Source organism: Sus scrofa, chromosome 13 (assembly GCF_000003025.6).
Source record: "Sus scrofa isolate TJ Tabasco breed Duroc chromosome 13, Sscrofa11.1, whole genome shotgun sequence".
Taxonomy (NCBI): domain Eukaryota; kingdom Metazoa; phylum Chordata; class Mammalia; order Artiodactyla; family Suidae; genus Sus; species Sus scrofa.
Genome location: NC_010455.5, coordinates 54,118,520 through 54,137,638, shown reverse-complemented (window position 1 = coordinate 54,137,638; position 19,119 = coordinate 54,118,520). Strand labels below are relative to the sequence as shown.

Below are 19,119 nucleotides of genomic sequence, written 5' to 3'. Positions count from 1 at the left end.
ATTGATCTACTATAAATGACTGTTGAACTTGAGTTACATGTCACAATTAATTTCTTGTTTTGAGTCATGCTAGATTATCTGTGCATTATTCATAGATTTAAACAGTGAGAATACAGTTTGTGATTATCTTGTTATATCATGGCTTCCAGACAGAAAACCGGCAAAGCCCCCATGTGCAAATGCACATGCACACACACTTCCATTGCTTTTTGCTTTTTATTCTGGGAAATAATCTAGTTCTCTGGATTTTTATTTGAGAAGTAATCAATTCTGTGATGGTATAACCTGAAATAAATTTGATTGCCTTGACTTACACTGTAGTCAATTACTCAAACAGTTTCAGTAGGTAGGTCAGAATTGAAAATTTAGACTTAACTTTCCATCCTTATTTATTTGACAAGAAATAGGCTTATCTGCTGTTTTGCAATAGCAACAGAAAACCTGAGGTAGCACACTGAAAATGAATCCCAGCCCTCTATAAACAACACATAGTATATTCTGTGGCTAATTTGGGTTGTGGCTACTTAGTGCTGAAGCACTGAGCCAGGTTTTCTAACATTTGAGCCTTGAGCTGTTGGCTTGTTGTGGGATGACGAGCTCTGGTTGGGGTTGGAAATCTATGTTTGTACAGGTGGGTGACAGTGGGGTACCATTAATGCCATTGAAGAGTCTCAGTTGTTTGGACACCCCATAATTTAGGTGCAGTAGCTCTGGTTTGGCTTTTGATGTTTTCTAAGAATGAATTTGTGCCTACTTATAATTCAAAAAAATGATCATGCTTTTACTATAAAGATCTACATAGTGCTTCCATATTTGAAAGTTAATAAATCTTTCCTAAAAGAAATACTGGTCTTAAGTGAAACAAACTTCCCAAACTAATGAAGGAAGGCTGGTATCAGAATCAACAGAGGATGGACTAAGAGCTAAGTTTTTAAAGAGCCATGAATTTGCTTTACCTGATAGCACAGGAGCTTTTACAAGGATTCTTTATTGGACTTTTGACTGTTAACAATTTTATAGTCTTTGTACTACACCTTCCCCATCCTCCAGAAGACTACATTTATCTCATACTGTTATTATATGCCTAGCTCAGATTCCTGCAAGGGCAGAAGACTTACTTTGTCCTTTTAAGCATTATTTTAGTGTTTAACATACGGCTGCACCCATGGAATTGATCTTGGGGCACATGGTCATCCCCTCTTTTTGCCTCTCTTCCTATCTCTAGCAATTTTCACTTCCCCCTCCTTGTTCTATTCTTTTGGGAAGAGTGGGAAGAACCTTTCATGGAAGCATCACTGAGCTACTGTTACTGGAAATCAGTGGAAAAAAAAAAAGAGAAGAAACCAAAAGAGAGCAGCTTTTCTAATGTGTCTTAAGAAATTTTATTCTCTTTAAAAGTGATATAATTTAGTATTTGATTATACATTGTTCATACAACTTACTGTTTGTTCTACTGTGTGTATTTCGTTCATTTTTCTAAAGGCCTTCTTTACTTTTCTTCTATACTTTTATGCCTCAATTGGACATATAAGGTAACCATTAGGTTAAAAGGGCTAAATGTCATGGGGTAAAAGGAAAAAAAATGAATTTTTTTCTCCCAGTTTCCCCTTTGAGCTCATTCTGTGGAGTCTTTCTTTTATTGTTTCTGGATGGAATATATAGCCTATAAATAGCACATCACACACATATATCCTATGATATATGATACATATTCTATAACTTTTTCTCTTGTTTTAGATTATAAGAAGAGTTTCATTTCAATACTTCCAAAAAAATGTTCCCTTTGAACTTGATTAAAAAAATAAATCTTGCCTTCTCCAGCTCAGGCCTGCCTCAGGTTGGGAAGCCAGTGATGGGGAGGGGATTGCTCTCCCTGTGGCAGGAAGCACTGCTTGCTTCCAGAGCAGTCCTCCACTAAGCCACAGGCTGCCCCTTCCTGCTTCTCCAATGGGGGCCTTTTATCAAGTTTGAGTCAAACACAAGTCATTGTACCCCACAATTTCCAGGACGAGTTGGTTATACTCTTCAGGGTCCCTTCCTTACCCTCCTTTCTCTTGGTTTAAAGTGACAGGAGAGTACCTTCTCTCCCAGCTCATGAAAGCTGACATTACCCCATAGCACTCCAGCAGCCTTAGCCAAAGAGATTTTTCTGGACCTCTTTTCCCTTATATTCCTGGAGGTGAATATTGGTCTAGGGTCATGGATCAGTTTTTTTGTTAGTCTCCCTGCAAGTTTAGCACAGAGGGTTTAGTGTCTCTTTTTAAAAATGGGAATATTTGATAGCTCTTTTGTCCTGGGAGCCTCTCTGGGAGTGCGTCAGAAAGAGGTCTGGCTTCATGTGCTAGCACTGTCCTCATTCCAGCCTCCGCGTGCCTGCACCAGGCTCAGTGCCTCAGGTACCTTAGCTCCCATTGTCCACACTCTCATCCTGGGAGGTCAGACTCCATCTCCCCTTTGCAGAGAGAAGCTCAAGAAAGTTCAGTCATGTTGCCCAGAGTCACCCAGCCAGAGTCAATAGAGCCTGGATTGGGCGCCAGGTCTGTCTAACTTGAAGTCTGTGCCCTTTTGAAGGGTTGAAATTGTTATATAAATGAAATTATTTGAAGCCTGGGATTTGCTTCATAATAATCCAGAGCGGGGTCGGGGGAAACGGGCAGGGTGTGGAGGAAACGGGGTTGGCCACGAGTTGGTACTTGCCGAAGCTTGGTGATGAGCTCCAGGGAGTTCGGGATCCTGTGGTCTCTTTTTGTACATGCTGTGATCTTCCTGCGTAAGAATTTATTTTTCTTAAGTTTGGACTTTTAACCCCTGCCTATCTTTGGTTTTTGTTGTTATTTTTTGTTTTTTGCATCTGTATTTTAAATTTTGTGGAAACGTTTTGTAGAAGACATACTTTGTGTTCAAACATGTGTATATATTTTTTTGACTGATACACATTTGGAGTTATTATTTTTTGGCCCCCTTTTTTTTCTTCCTCTTTTAGGGCTACACCTGCAGCATATGGAGCTTCCCAGGCTAGGGGTCAAGTCGGAGCTGCAGTTGCCGCCCACAGCCACGGCAATATGGGATCCTTAACCCACTGAGTGAGGCCAGGGATGAACCTTCATCCTCATGGATACTAGTCAGGTCTGTTTCCTCTGAGCCACGAGGGGAACTCTGGTCCTGTTTGTTTGGAGTGCTAATCAGAAACCTACCTTTTCTGTGCACATTTGAGGTTTGATGATTGGTAGCTATGTGGCTATATCCTAAGAAACAGCCTTCAGGAGATTAGTTATTGTTACCGACTAAAAGCTGACATTACTTCATATCATTAATAGCTCTTACATATTTAAGTTTTACTCAGCTCAATAATCAGTTTTTCAGAAGTGACAGGTTTACTAACTTCTTCTGTAGATGGAGATAACAACACAATCAGTGTGAAAGAGAAGAGGCAAAGCACAGAGCTTGGGCCTAACTTTTTTCTTCAAGAAAAATTACCGTTGAGGAAACTGAGATAAGGCAAGTGTATTGTATGAGCTGTGGGTCCTGATGCAGCCTGGAAGATGAGTTTGTTTTCAGCATTTGAATTCTGTTTAGTCTGAAGTCCAAATGCTTCTTTTTATTGAATTATAAAGATTACCCCAAACTTGAAACTAAAAGATGAAATCATTAGGATTTTCCAATTTTGACATTAATCTTAATTTAGTGGGTTCCCAATTAGAGACATTTTAAAGAATTGTTAGACCTTTTAATTTCTAGTTGTTAAGAACATTATGTAAGATGATTTTGAGGGTCATTGAACAAGTATTTGTTGAGCATTTGCTTCACCAAGGTGCTGAGCTGGGTCTGAAGATAGAGGAGTGAATAGGAGGGATCTGACTTAGACCCTCAGGAAGCTTCAAATTCTAATGGGGGCCATGGAAGAACACAACTACCAGGTGTTTTTTGTTTCGTTTTGTTTTTTGTTTTTGTTTTTTGTTTTTTAATTACATGTGTAATAAGTAACTCAAAGAAGAACCATGCTGGTGAAAGTAGAAAGCCAGGAAAACTGGCTTAGCTCTAAGTCATTTAAGATGTATAACTACCTACAGAGGGGAGCTTCTGCCTTATTGGACTCCCAATTTTCAGTTCCTCCAAGATTTCTTTTTGCTTTGAAGTACTTCTTAATTGTTTCATGACCTCATCTATTAATTTCTTCATTCTGTAGGGATTTTGTCAGTACCTACGAAAAAGCTACTTATTAGATACACTGTGCCCTGTACATATGAATTAGATTCAGGTACTGTATTTGGGGAGCATGTGGATGAGTAACTGAGATGTCCATCAAAAATGTAAAATCCATAGTAGGCAGTAGTAGGCATCTTATACAAAGTGAAGTAGTTCAGAAAAGGGAGAGGTGATGTTTTTGGGGAATCAGAGAAAGCTTCGTATAGGAACTGAGATTTGAATTGGGACTTGAAGAATTGGACATAGAAGGATGGAAGGAAGTGTTCTGGATATTGTGAGTGAGGGACATGACGCAGTTCATAGACAAAATTGTTTCATCAGTGAAACTTTGAAGTTGATATGTTGTTTGACCCTGAGATTTGCCCCACTAAACTAGCTGATAGTTTTCCTACCTGAGTTAACTTTCTCTTCCTGAGTTAGCTGGTCTCTAGCATTGATTTCTCTACTTCCCTAATATTATCACATAATTCCCTGCTCCTCAGCCAGGACATGATAATTCTGTTTTCTTCTTCCTTCTCAATTGTTCTCAAACTTTTTATTTCCTAGTCAATTCCTCTTCATACTTTAAAAATTTCTAAGAATGGAACAACTGTAGTGCTTTGAAGAAATTTTAGTAGCTTGGAATTCAGATCAAATATTGAAGTACTGTTTGTACCTGTTTTTGCTGACCACTTACGTACATACCAACCAACCTAAGAAAGGAGGGGCTTAGAGCCCCGGAGTGTGTGAGCTATAGCTGAAATGTGTGTGAGAGAGAGTAACGCTCTGTATGACATCCTGGTAGGCCAGCCTTGGTGCTCTCTCTCCCTGATTCTTCCACCAGGCAAAGCAAATTCCTTTTACTCTCACCTCTTCCTCAGAGCCCACATTTGTGTTCCCAACTCTTAAATTGGCACGTTATTGCTATAGATGTTATTTATCCTCAGCCTTTGTGGGTTTACATATATACTTTTGTGTGGAAGGATAGTGTATATGAGCAATAAACATTAAAGGGAAGAAAATCAAATTCCAGTCAACTCCATAGATGCTTTTTTCCCCAATAATCCTGTTAATCATTAAATATTGTTAATCACTAAAATTTTTTTAGATTGCTCTCTTGGTAATTGCTGGGTTACATTTATATAGAATATTCTTTGTTCTCTTAAAATACTCTGTAGGGGGCAGCATTTCCTGTATGGTTTACAAATAATAAATTGCCTTTTAATGGCCACAGATGATTAAGAACTTATGGTTTTTCTGCTCCCCCCCCAAAAAAAAATCACTTAAAGTATCTTACCTAATGGATGATGGCTCAAAATCTGCTGATCTCTTAAATATTGACATGTATATACATCTGCAATTTTGATCTACATTGTAGTTCCTATACTATTTAAGATGGTTTGTTAATTTATGCAATTTCTAAGCTGAGTAATGTTAAAAAAAAAACCTCAGGAGGTTAGTTACATGGTTTGACATTATAGCTTTAAAAAACTTCTATAGTTAGTGCTTCTTAAGTAAATCTAATGTCAGTTTTGAGATTATTTTTACTTATTTATTTTTATTTATTGGTCTGAGTTTTTAAGGAAGTAACTATAAGTTTACTTTCTTTAAGTAAGAGGATGAAAGCAGAAAAATGCATGTATTTAAGACAAATTTGGGCAGAGAATATTGTATTTGACCTTAATGAGTGAAAGTACTAATACATGGTAATATTGAGATCTAGATGAAGTAAATTGAATAATACTTTTTATGTTATTTGGAAAACATGGAAGAATTGCATTTTTGCAATTTAGAGTTCCTTTAAATAGGAATTAATATTGAAAAATAACAAACAAGCAGATATTTATTCAACAGATACAAATCAAATCCCTTCTCTATGCAAAGCATTATAACAGAATCAGCAGAATTATGAGGACATATATGACTTGACCTTGGCTCTTGATTTATCATGTAATAAAAATAAGACAAAAATTAAGCTATAAAGTAAAAGTATTTACAATTTACAGGGGAGAATGCCTGTTAAGAAAACACCTTCTCCCAAGGCAACAGAAATAAAAGCAAAAATAAACTGTTGGGACCTAATCAAACTGACAAGCTTTTGTACAGCAAAGGAAATCATAAAAAAAAAAAAGAAGACAGCCTATGGGATGAGAGAAAATAGTTTCAAACGATGCATCTGACAAGGGCTTAATATCTAAAATATACAAACAACTTATACAACTGAACAGCAAAAAAAGCCAACAACCCAATTGAAAAATGGTCAAAAGACCTGAATAGACATTTCTCCAAAGAAGACATACAGATGGCCAGCAGGCACATGAAAAAATGCTCAATATCACTAATTATGAGAGAAATGCAAATCAAAACTACAGTGAGGTACCACCTCACATCAGTCAGAATGGTCATTATTAACAAGTCAACAAATCACAAAACCTGGAGAGGGTATGGAGAAAAGGGAACCCTTACATTCCCACTGTTGGTGGGAATGTAAGTTGGTATAACCACTATGGAAAACAGTATGAACGTACCTCAGAAAACTAAACATAGAACCACCATATGACCCAGCAATTCTACTCCTGGGCATATATCCAGACAAAACTTTCATTGAAAAAGATGCATGTACCGGTATGTTCATTGCAGCACTACTGTTCACAATAGCTAAGACATGGAAACAACCTAGATGTCCATTGACAGATGATTAGATTAAGAAGATATGGTGTATATACACAATGGAATACTACTCAGCCATAAAAAAGAACAAAATAATGTCATTTGCAGCAACATGGATGAACCTAGAGACTCTCATACTAAATAAGTCAGAAAGAGAATGACAAATACCATATGGTATCACTTATATCTGGAATCTAATCAGCAAAAATGAACCTTTCCACAGAAAAGAAACTCATGGACTTGGAGAACTGACTTGTAGTTGCCAAGAGGGAGGGTGAGGGAGTGGGATGGAGTGGAAATCTGGGGTTAATAGATGCAAACTATTGCTTTTGAAGTAGATAAGCAATGAGATCCTGCTGTATAGCACAGGGAACTATATATAGTCACTTGTGACGGACATGGTGGAGATAGTATGAGAGAAGATATACATATGTATGATTGGGTCACTTTGCTGTACAGTAGAAATTGACAGAACAGTGTAAATCAACTATAATGGAAAACATAAAAATCTAAAAAAAATAAACAAAAATAAATTAAAAAAAGTAGAAAATAGTTAACTACCATACATAGGCCAAATCCATCCTGGATGGCTTGTGAGTTAAACATGTTTTTTATATCTTCAAATGTTGAAAAAAATCAAAAGGAAAGTAGTATTTCATGACGCATGTGAATCATGTGAACTTCAAATTCTAGTGGCCATAAATAAAGCTTTATTGGAACAAGTCATGCTTATTCACTCGTGTATTGTTTACGGCGGTTTTGTGATATAATGGCATAATTGAGTAGTTGGAACAAATTATGTGGCCTGCAAAGCCAAAATACTTATTCTCTGGATCTTTACAGAAAAAACATGTACCTCTCCTTGCTGTAGTAGGCTTGCTGTAGGCACAGGTATATATGAAGTTGACCCTTGAACAACATGGGTTTGAATGTGGGTAGGTCCACTTGCAGGTTGGTATTTTTCAGCAGTAATACTGCAGTACTCCACAGTCAGTGGTTGGTTGAATCAGTGAATGGCATGGAACTGCAGATACCGAGGCCAACTATAGTTATGTGTAGATTAACCATCTTGTCCTTCAAGGGTTGCTGTGTACAGGTTTGGAGGATATCCCTCTTTAAGTGAGCCGAGGTCTTTGGCTGCTTTCCATCTTAAATAGCGCCAACATTCAGGGTATCGTGTCATCTGTTTCTCTCCCTCCCCCACCTGCACCAGCCCAGGATGAGATGGAGGTGATCTGGTTGGTTCCTATTAGAGTTTGTCCCTCAGCAGTCCCTCAGCATGAGGAGAAATAAACTGAGATGCCTACTTGGTCAAGCAGGTGAATGAGGGAGGATGGCAGAGTCTAAGGAACACACATGGGAGTAATTGTGCCTGTGTGAACTCGAGACATACGTGCTCCATCAGTAGCCTATGCCCTGTGGTTGTGTAGAATTGCCACCTTTAGGGACTTAAAAAGAAGTAGAAAGTTATGGTCTTTGTTACAAGGTAGTTTAAAAGTTTAAATGTGAACAACGACATGAAGATTGAATGTAATGCTGTAAGAGGCAGGTCTGTGTGAGCACCCAAGCCAGGCCGTGTAGACCATCAGTTTGTGACTTGAACTCTTAAGCAAGCTAAGTGCCACTGTCTCTGTCCAGCTTCTGGGACCTGCCATCTTCTAGTGGCAGTGAGGGCCCGGACAGCTCTCTGCTCCACCCATCACAGCTTGAGACCCAGTGTCAACCCTGGGTGGGTGCCAAGAGGCGATGGCGGGAGGGTGTGTATGACCTGCATTCTCTCAGTGACTGTGACCAGAAACCTTATTAAATCCAAACAAAACCAAACCCAGATCCCTTACCTCTCTTTCTACTTGCTTTTGTATTATTATCCTCCTCAGCCAGGCCTGGTCAAAGTGGAGGTGAGGAGACACAGGATTCCAGCACTAAATTTTACTCTGACTCCAGATGGTGCTTCTGATATGGGTGGGGGAGGGGCAAGACATGGGAGAGGCAGGCATTGTGGGCCTGGTGAGTGAGATATATATATAGATAGGTCCTTATTGCTCAAAGAATGTGTAGGATTTAGAAAAGAAGTAGAGGAAGGTGTTCCCTGAGAAAGTAGAAGGCAAAGAACACCAGAGAGAGGAAAGAAAGGAGTTATATGTTCAAGAAATGACAAATATTCCACTTTGGCGGCCTTGCTGTGAAGGGGGGTTGTAGGAAAAAGGCGGGAGCAGTATGTTGAGGTGAGGCTGTGAAAGCCTACAGTGCTTTATAAGAATATGGGGTCTTTTTTAAATTTAATTTTTTAATTTTTTAAATACAATTTTTAAAGGTTATATTCCATTTACAGTTACTACAAAATATTGACTATCCCTGTGTTGTGCAATATATCCTTATAGCTTATTTTGAACCAAATTGTTTGTACCTCTTACTCTCTGACCCATGTCTTGCCCCACCCCTAACTCGTAACCACTAGTTTGTTCTCTTTATTTGTGAGTCTGCTTCTTTTTGGTTATATTCACAGGTTTGTTGTATTTTTTAGATTGCACATATAAATGATACTGTATAGTAGTTGTCTTTCTCCCTGAGGAGACTGGGTCTCGTGAGCTGTAGTGTAGGTCACAGATGCCTCTCGGATCTGGGGTTGCTGTGGCTGTGGCGTAGGCCTGTGGCTACAGCTCCGATTAGACCCCTAGCCTGGGAACCCCCCCATATGCTGTGGTTGCAGCCCTGAAAAGACCAAAAAAACAAAACAACAACAAAAAAAACCCAAAAATGTCATTTGCTAAGATAAATTAAATTTGCATGAAGATACAGACCTGTCATCATCTTTACTAGATTATATTTACTGTACACTAAATGTAAAGAAGCATTAAGCTTAGTTCTACAGTGTGTAAACATAAACCGTCAGCAAATATTCTTACTGTAATACAGTGAGGGTGTCAAAAGGGTTTGGTTCTTTCTTTTTACTGTGACCTACTGATCAGTATTTCACATCACTAAAGGGGACTCATAAGTTTGGTCGACTGGGTTTATTTTTCCCCTTTATGTGCCATTTGAGGAATCCTATACATTTCTTCCTGTGTATTTCTGCTTTGTATATGCACAGTCTTAGTTTTCCCAATTCAAAACTGAGTTAATTCCAAAAAAATAAGTCATAAGTTTTCGTATTAAGTTTTACCGCCTGGAAAAATGAAGTAGAATAGTCTTTTTTCTTCTTCTTCTTTTTTGGCCACCCTGCAGATCTTTAACCCACTGTACCTGACCAGGTGTCAAACCTGCATGCTAAGCCACTGGTCTGTTGCACCACAGTGGGAACTCCAGAATAGTCTTTTGGTTTTTTGTTTGTTTGTTTGTTTGTTTGTTTAGGGCTTCACCTTCAGCATATGGAAGTTCCCAGGCTAGGGGTCAAATTGGAGTTATAGCTGCTGGCCTACACCACAGCCGTAGCAACATAGGATCTGAGCCGCCTCTGTGGCTTACACCACAGCTCAGGCAATGCTGAATCCTTAACCCACTGAGTGAGGCCAGGAATCGAACCCATGTCCTCATAGATACTAGTCTGGTTCATTACTACTGAGCCACAAAGGGAACTCCCCAGAATAGAATTTATTTTAAATTGAGCTACCAGGCATTGAGACACATACTGTCTACATTAGGTGGAATAGTTGTAATTAAAACCTTATGCACAGAATTAAGAAGTTTTCGATGCTTATGAGTTTTTTAAAAATTCAGGTCTAGCTTGCAACTGTTCCAAGAGCTTTTTGCTATGCATGTTCAACTTCTTAACCTTTCTATTTTTGTACTTACTGTATAGATGGGATTTTTAAGAAAATGTTCCACCTTGAACTTGGATGCCTCATTCTTAACTGTCTAAAGAAATGGAAATTAGTCATGCTGCCATTATGTAATTTTGATGACATCCGGACATGTATTTCTAAACTGACACGGCCACTGCTTTGACAGGTGACTTAAGGAGGAGGACCGAGTGCATGTCAAGGCTGTCCTTTCAAACCAGCAAATCCAGCAGGGATTGTTAGAGCAGAAAAAGCAAAAAGCAGCCCTGGTTAAATTCATTATTTGAACTTTTGATGGTGTGGTGATGTAAGAAAGTTGGCACAGTTATATTCTTATCAGGGATTAGAAATTAAAAGGGAAGGCAGACACATTGTATACCCCACATTTGTCCTGACCCATAGTTTAAATGCACAGGTCACAAAGGTGTTATAACTAGTACATGTTAACTGACTAATTTGACCGGTGTTTTTAAACTTAGGTTCTGTGTACTCCTGGGTACAATAAAACCAGCCTTTATTGAACAGGATCCTATCATTTGCCAGACAGTGTTCTAGACCAGGGAAGACAAATGAGAAGCTGTGTTCTTTCCTGTCAAGGAGGTTTCCACCCAAGCTGATAAATATGGTACCGTGCTATGTTGTGGCTGGGAGGAAAATGTACCTATTTTCAGTCCGATTCTTGCTTCTTAGCTGTGATCTTGACCAACCCCTTCATTACCTTGAGCCTCAGTTTCCTCACCAATGAAATGAGCAAGAAAGCACTGAACTAGTAGCGTTATGTAAAGCAATGTATGGAAAGTACTTGGTGCAGCAGAAGTGGGTAGCTGTCAACTGCCATAACAGACAATGTGCTAGGCATTAGGAGAGGCCGTTGGAAGTCAGTTCCTAAGGAAATAATGCCCATTTTGAGACTTGATAGTAAATTAGGGTTGGCTTGAGGGTTGTGCAAAGGAAACATTTACACAGTATATGTTTGCTTTGTGTTCATTTTGTTTCTGGCTATGCAGATAATATATGTAATTTTGGAAATTTCCATGTGGTACAGCGGGTTAAGGATCCAGCATTGCGGTAGCTGTGGCACAAGCTTCAACTGTGGTGTGGGTGTGGCCAAAAAAATGTAATTTTAATACCAAAAAAGAATCTAAAAATTGATATAGGACTATGAATTTGTGCTCAAAATAATAATTGTCATTGCTTCTGGTATGTGTTTCTTATTACAACTCAGAAACATAAGAGCTTAAATGGCATCTGGAGGAAGTTGAGGATAAAAGTATAAATAGACTGAGCAACTTTCATAAAGTTAAATTGAACGCATGTTTGTGTTAATTGTTAGGGACTTGCCTTTATGCTACTTTCTGATATTGAAGCAAGTTATTGTACTTTGATTCCCTTAATTTTGAATAATTTGACACAGTTCGTGTCTTCCCTTTTTATGATCAAATGATCTATGATAATTAATGTTAAAAATAATTCATAAATTATCCCTCCTGATAACGTCTCATCAAAATCCAGGATTCTAGCCAGATATCTACTAAATTAGGTATTTAGGGATGATAGCCATGGTGGCTTCTATTTTGAGGCAGTTTTACAAATGAAAGCCAGGCAGTGCTTTCCACCAGGGGTTTTGAATAACCACCTCTTTTTCCTTTACTCTTTATGGCTTCTTGTCTTGTGTAGCTCACAACTTTAAAGACGAAAACTATATACATAGAAAACCACAGCCAGATACATCACAACTATAATGTACCAATAGTTGAAAAGAAATTTAGCTCTTACTGTATAGAGTTAGCAGTTTATATTGTTTTTTTCTGTGCTGGTTTTTAGCCAGTAAAAACATCCACTGTCTTTATAATCTCCTAGAGATGGGAGCCATTTCTTAAGTGTCTTCAACCATGAGCTGGTCTGTCAGTGAGTGATTATTGCCAAACCCAGTTGGCTGATAGGAAGATTTCAAATAGCCAATGGATTCTAATTTAGAACAGCTCAATCTTGTCTCTGTTTTAAGATACATTAACCTGAGACCTCCTTTTAAAGGAAAGCTGGAGAGTGTGCAGGCAGAGACTGTGTTAAATATTGTTTACTGCCCACCTGCTTGTTACTGTCATCCATATTTTTTTATATTGTCCTTATGTTTCTCTGTTGTCATTAGACAGTCATTTTTCCTGAGGTAAAAACATTCACGACACTTGTCATTTATATACCAGGATAAGTTTTAAACTTGCCTTCACTGGTTTTGAACTCTCATGAAGAGATCCTGGTGTCAGAAGCCTTTCTTGAGTGGATAGAGTTGGCGTCGCTGAGGACCTGGTCATGCATAGAAAATCCCTAACTCTTTGGAGAGGCCTGTTAGTGGACTGCTGCAGGGAAAATAGTTACCGTGGTTATGTGCAAGGTACCTGCTTTTTCCTGCCCTGGGCTAGGCAGTGAACTGACAGAAAATGGTAACTTTCCTGCAGTGCCTTTCAGCAGAAATGATTCTTTTGGATTTAGGCCTGATCAGTTTTGTACGCCTATATGACGAGCCCACGACTGGATAAATCCCCACAGGAGGCAGGTGCATTGAGTCCCCTTCTAGCCACTGGTTGTGTGACATCCTGGAGGGCCAGCCTTTCCTTTGCTGATAGCTGTTGGATAAGTGATTGGCAACCTGAGAAGAGCAATCAATGCAAAAGAGATGTTTATAAGAAAAACTATATGCTTCCTGAGTCTCTTGGCTATGGTGCCATAATCATCTCTGATGATTTAGTAGGAACAGACGAGATCCAGTATGACGTTGGAGTAACAGTAGTCATTGTTGGGAGCAGGATGGTTTAATGTACTTTTTTGTTCTAGATTGCCAGCTCACAGTAGCCTCATTGTCTTCTACCTTATTTGTCATATAGCACCCTGCAAAAATAGTTTGAGTAAGATTTAAAATGAAAACACAAGCTTTTGAAGAGTGTGTAACTTTCCCTTTCAAAATTGCCTCGTCTATGACTTTCTGAAATTACCTGCTCTAAATATTTCTTCTCAGTTGCTCAAAAATACAAGGTAAAGAAAATTTAAATGTGAATTTAGAAATTTTAACATCCTTTGTCGTTATTTCAAGGCTTGGCTATGTAGTCAGGTATGTCTGTTTTTTTTGTTAAATGAGTAAAAAGCTCATGGAAAATTATTGTGGAGTATTTTGAAACTGGGGAAAATGTAAAGAAGAATAAACAACTGTAATCCCATGTGACATCAGGGGCTCACGTATTTGTTCAGTAAGTGTGGAAACAAATACCATTAATACATTTGGGTGTACCTAAGGGTTTTTCCCATGTGTATTTGTCTCTCTTTTTTTTTTTAGGAAAATAGAGATCAAAACATGGCAAGCTTCATGTAGCTTCACTTTAAATTAAAAAACTTAATAACTTTGGATGTTGCTTTTATTATGTTTATTTTTCTTTTGTGATAGCTGGAAGATTTGAATTTGCCTGTGTCCCTTAGCAGCCTCACTTTAGGCATGTCTGCTAAATAAAGCTAGGAATTTTTTTAAAAATATAATTGATTTACAGTGTTGTGCCAGTTAGACAATTTTTTTTAAAATTTAAAGATTTAATTGGCTTTATCCACCATTAATGAATTGGGCAGCATCCCACCTAGCACATAGAAAAATAACTCCTATGATTTCATTAGTTAAGGAGTTCCCATTGTGGTGCAGGGGAAATGAATCCGACTAGGAACCATGAGCTTGCGGGGCTGATCCCTGGCCTCGCTCAGTGAGTTAATCATCTGGTGTTGTGAGAGCTGCAGTGTAGGTCGCAGACGTGGCTTGGATCTGGTGTTGCAGTGGCTGTGGTGTAGACCGGCAGCTGTAGCTCCAATTAGCCCCCTAGCCTGGGAACCTCCATATGCCATGTATGCGGCCCTAAAAAGCAAAAAAAAAAAAAAAAAAAAAAAAAAAAAAAAAAAAAAAAATCTCATTAGTTAATGGTTGCAGTGGATTCTCATTAAATATATGACCTTAATTCCATACTCTTTCATACACATCTCTGGCTTGTGGGGTCTTTGATCCTTATTGTCCACACCTCCCCTTAGCCCATCTCCCCTCAGTCCTGCCTGATTGCATTCATCTCCTTCTCACAGTCTCACTTCTGCCAAGATCACCTGTTTACTCCCCATTTTCCTCCTTGAACCATCTGCTCCACCCAAATGGTCTTTTTCTGTTTCCCCAACCCACCCCATTTTAAGTCCCACTTCTCCTTTTTAAGCCATCCTCCAGCTGTCATACCTACCCTTTCCTTTACTCACTGAATTATTTGCTGTGAGGCCCAGCTCCAAATCCTGCATTTTCTATTAACCTGCTTGTATTAGTAAGACATTCCATCTTGAGAGAGACGGTATGCTGTAGAGGAGCTTATACAAGTTTCAAGTGAACAGTTTATTTTTTTGGTAAAGACATGTGGTTGACTTCTAAATCTTGAAGTTAGTAGTTGTCATAAAACCAAACTCCTTTGCCCTGACCCCTCCCCACAAAGAAGAGACAGAAAGTAAGAAATAGGCACATGCTTGCCCTGACATTTTCTTCTCTTTTGCAGTTCGAACCATTCCAAAAATTCTCACAGTTTGTTTAGTTCTCTCTTGACTTTTTCCTATTTGGGTAACGTGGCTAATTGACTTTCATCAGTTCTGTGAGTTTTGATCATAATCCCTCCTCCTGCCATCACACTCTTGAAATCCTATTTTGTAATTGAAATAGACCTGTGGTTGGGGTAGGAGGAAGCCACGTTAATCAGTTAACCTGGGCCACTCTGACAAGTCACAAAGACCTTGCCTTAACCTAGTGTAGTTTTAGGCCTTCTAAGTATTTTTTTCTCTTAACCCATTGAGCAGTGGAGTGCTTATCCACCTTCTTCCCCTCTGCATATGAGGAAGTCACATAAATAGTGAACATTTCTGAAAAAGACATGATCCCTGTCTTGAGCTTACTACTTGCTTAACTCTTGAGTAATAAAAATGTGATGTAGCCCAAGAACACACAGTCTGGAGTCAGTAAGATCAGAATTTGGATCCTGGGCCCTCAACTCAGTGGCATTCTGAGTATCTTACCACCCTTGAGCCTCAGTTTCTCCTGTGATGAGCAAGGGAGGTTATAGGGAGAATCAGCTGAGTGTCCTTTCTGCTTCTTTCCTCTCCAGTTTTGGTTTTTTTTTGGCCGCCTCGCTGCATATGAGCTCCCAGGCCAGGGATCAGATCCAAGCCTCAGCCATGCACCAAGCTGCAGCAACGTCGAATCCACTGTGCTGGGCTGGGGATTGAACCTGTGTACCAGCACTCCCAAGCTGCCACCACCGATCCTGTTGAGCCATATCAGGACTCGTCCTCTGCAGGGTTTAATAAAGAGCCCTGAGGACTAGGGAAGTCAGTCCAGGCTTCTTGAGGGATGAAGACTTGAGCTTGGCCTTGAAGGCTGGCTAGGATTCCTCCAGGTCGAAGGGAGAAGAAAAGGCATTCCAGGTGTGGGAAGGGGCCATGAACAAGTCAACAGAGCCTTGAAAGCACCTGCAGGGAGGGAACTCAACAAAAGCAGTCCTTTAAAAATGAGGGGGAGGGAGCGGGATGGACTGGGAATATGAGGTTAATAGATGCAAACTATTGACTTTGGAATGGATAAGCAATGAGATCCTGCTGTATAGCACTGGGAACTTTATCTAGTCACTTATGATGGAGCATGATAATGTGAGAAAAAGAATGTATATGTGTATGTGTGACTGGGTCACCTTGCTTGTAGAAAATTGACAGAACATTGTAAACCAGCTAAAATGGAAAAAAAATAAAAATCATTAAAAAGAAAAATGTGTTTCAGAGGGCAAGAGGGGAAGAGAGTGGAATCCGAGGGATGAGGCAGAGTGTCTCATTTAGGCGTGAGTGAGGATTGGTGGTCAGGGAGTGGTGAGGAAAGGGCAGCTGCAAGAGGCATTTCCAGGGAAGACTTATCAAGGCCTGGTGTGTTGGGGCCACAAAATGGAACACATTGCAAGGGTTCAAGCAAGCGATTACTGTGTCATTTATTCATTCATTCTTAAAATGCTAAAATCTGCTGCTACAGGATTCTGTTTTAGGTGTTGGGGATTAACCACCACATGAAACAGAAGTCCCCGATCTTTTCAAGCTGACTTTCTAGTGTTAATTGTGTTAAAAGTTTAGTGGCAGCAATTTTGGCATCTTGAGAGGTCATTATATAGCTCACAATTCCTTCATCACATCTAATAGTCAAGTGGGAAATGTTGATGAAAGCACATCCACTGTCTTCTTTAATCAATATACAGTATTTCACATTTTAGAACTATAAAGAATGAAACAGACTTAGAAAATGCTGTGTTTCACAGATCAAAGGAAGTAGTACCAGTATAGGTTTAGTAATTTGCCTTATACTTAATAAATTTCAGGGACTATCTTGAAGTTGGGCGCGCATAGGGAATTGTTGAGTTGTGAAGGGTTCCTTTTGTAGGCTTTGCTTTGGATTAAAATTAGGTTCATTTCACAGCCAGGAGGAAGTAATTAGGTTGAACAAGACTTTAGTACTTTTGAGCTTTTTTCCAAGTGATTTTTGTTGGCTTCTTTTTGAAGTAGTGCTATGATATTTTACTTTTTAGCTGAGTTTTCCTCAGTTCTTTCAGGTGAGTAAATTTTAAGTTTGTACTAGATGATTCTTTGGCAAAAATTGTTGACATAAGAAATAGAGAAGTTTGAAAACTAAAATATACTTTCCCATGGTATTTTGAAAGCTTGAATTAGAACATAATCTAATTAAAATTACGATGCATTTAAATATTCATTTACTTAGGAAAACTTCTCTCCCTGTCATTTAATATACCTAGTTTTGTTTCATGGTGTTTTTATGGCAACCACAATTATTCAACTATAACAATAGAGTATAAAGATTTTTCATAGTTCTTAAGAAATAAAGGAATTTGGACTTTACTGATATGATTTCTTGCAATCAAAAAATATGAAAAATATTCACAAAATCATTAAAACTCTGAGCTGCTGTAAATATAGTACCCCCCAGTATGTGAATTTCTCAGTTTAAAAAATCATGTGTTTTTTCTTAAGGATAATTTGATTTTTTTCAATTTCCTTCAGGTAAAAGTGCAGTTTTAAAGTGTCTACTGGACATTCACAAAATCTTTCAGGAAAACGATCCAGCTTACATTCTAAATGATCTCTACATATCTGACTACTGTGTGTGGATTCAGAAAGCCAAGTAAGTTTTGAGTTACAAGTTTTACATGCATTTCTAGAGCATGTCCCTGCTTTCCAGGGAGGAAGAAAATGAAATTACCTGGAGAGTAAGTTTTAATGAGAGAGAAACCCATATAGCTACCATACACTTAAGAAGTACTGGATCAACAAGGAGAGCTTGGTGAAGTTGTTAGGGAAGAGGCACAGGTGATGAAAAGTTTATTTTACAAGAAAAAATTGGTACAGCCTGGAAAGTAAGTGTTAAAACACAGTTCTGACTCTTCATTGTTATGGTATTGACTGTCCTCAGTGAAATCTCAAGACTGGGTATCTGAACCCGTGTCTGTAAGTTGACTTACAGTGAGGTATGAATATGTATGTGGGGGCATATGTGTAAATATCACAGGCTACAGACCTAAATCTAACCACAGTGAGAGCTGTGCCCTCTTTGGTTAACAACTGACCTATGAAATCCACTATTCAAAGTATAAGAACAGTGACCTTCAGAGCCTAATAAAATGTTTCTGAGGGTCTAAACATTCCCAAATGCGTCCCTTGCACTTGGTATGTTAAATATATATATATATTTACAATTACCTCGCTCAAGGAAGTGTATCAAGTTTAAAAGTGCAGTGAAAAAAAAAGTTCCTGTTGTGGCTTAGCGGTAATGAACCCAACTAGAATCCATGAGGATGCAGATTTGATCCCTGGCCATGCTCAATGGGTAAGGATCTGGCATTGCTGTGAGCTGTGGGTGTAGGTCACAGATGCAGCTCTGATCTGGCAAGCTGTGGTGTGGTGTAGGCTGGCAGCTGCAGCTCTGATTTGACCCCTAGTCTGGGAACTTCGATGTGCTGTGGGTGCAGCCCATTAAAAAAAAAAAAAAAAGTGCAGTGAATTTTCATTTTGTGCAGGTTGTTCTATAGACCTGATTCTTATCTGACATGCCCAAAATATCCATTTCAGGAGCAGGAGACTGTTAATTGAGAACATACAATGAAAGCCTTTGGTTGGAATTCTTAAGTGCTATTGAAAATGATGGCACAACATCATTCATGACTTAGAAGAAAAATGATCATGATATTTTTACTATTACTATGATTGGTAAATGAATGCTTTAGGGTGGCTTTTGATGCCTGTTCTGAGTGAGTCATTATATAGAATTTATTTTTGATTTCTATTCATGGAGAAGCAATTTCACGATATTGCAGAGTGCAATAAGAAAAAAACTTGAGGCTATACCTGTTGTAAGCAAAATGCTTAGGGACTGCTCAGGATA

At 38.8% G+C, this 19,119-nt stretch overlaps 1 protein-coding gene across 2 annotated transcripts in view; it reads left to right on the top strand.

The window, feature by feature from the left end:
- SHQ1 (SHQ1, H/ACA ribonucleoprotein assembly factor) overlaps nucleotides 1–19,119 on the top strand; it is a 107,748-nt gene that overhangs the window by 43,121 nt on the left and 45,508 nt on the right. For both annotated transcript variants that reach the window (XM_003132324.6, XM_021069218.1), the window contains exon 10: nucleotides 17,742–17,862. In XM_003132324.6, coding sequence (XP_003132372.3) covers nucleotides 17,742–17,862 — 121 coding nt within the window. The remainder of the gene's footprint in view (nucleotides 1–17,741; nucleotides 17,863–19,119) is intronic.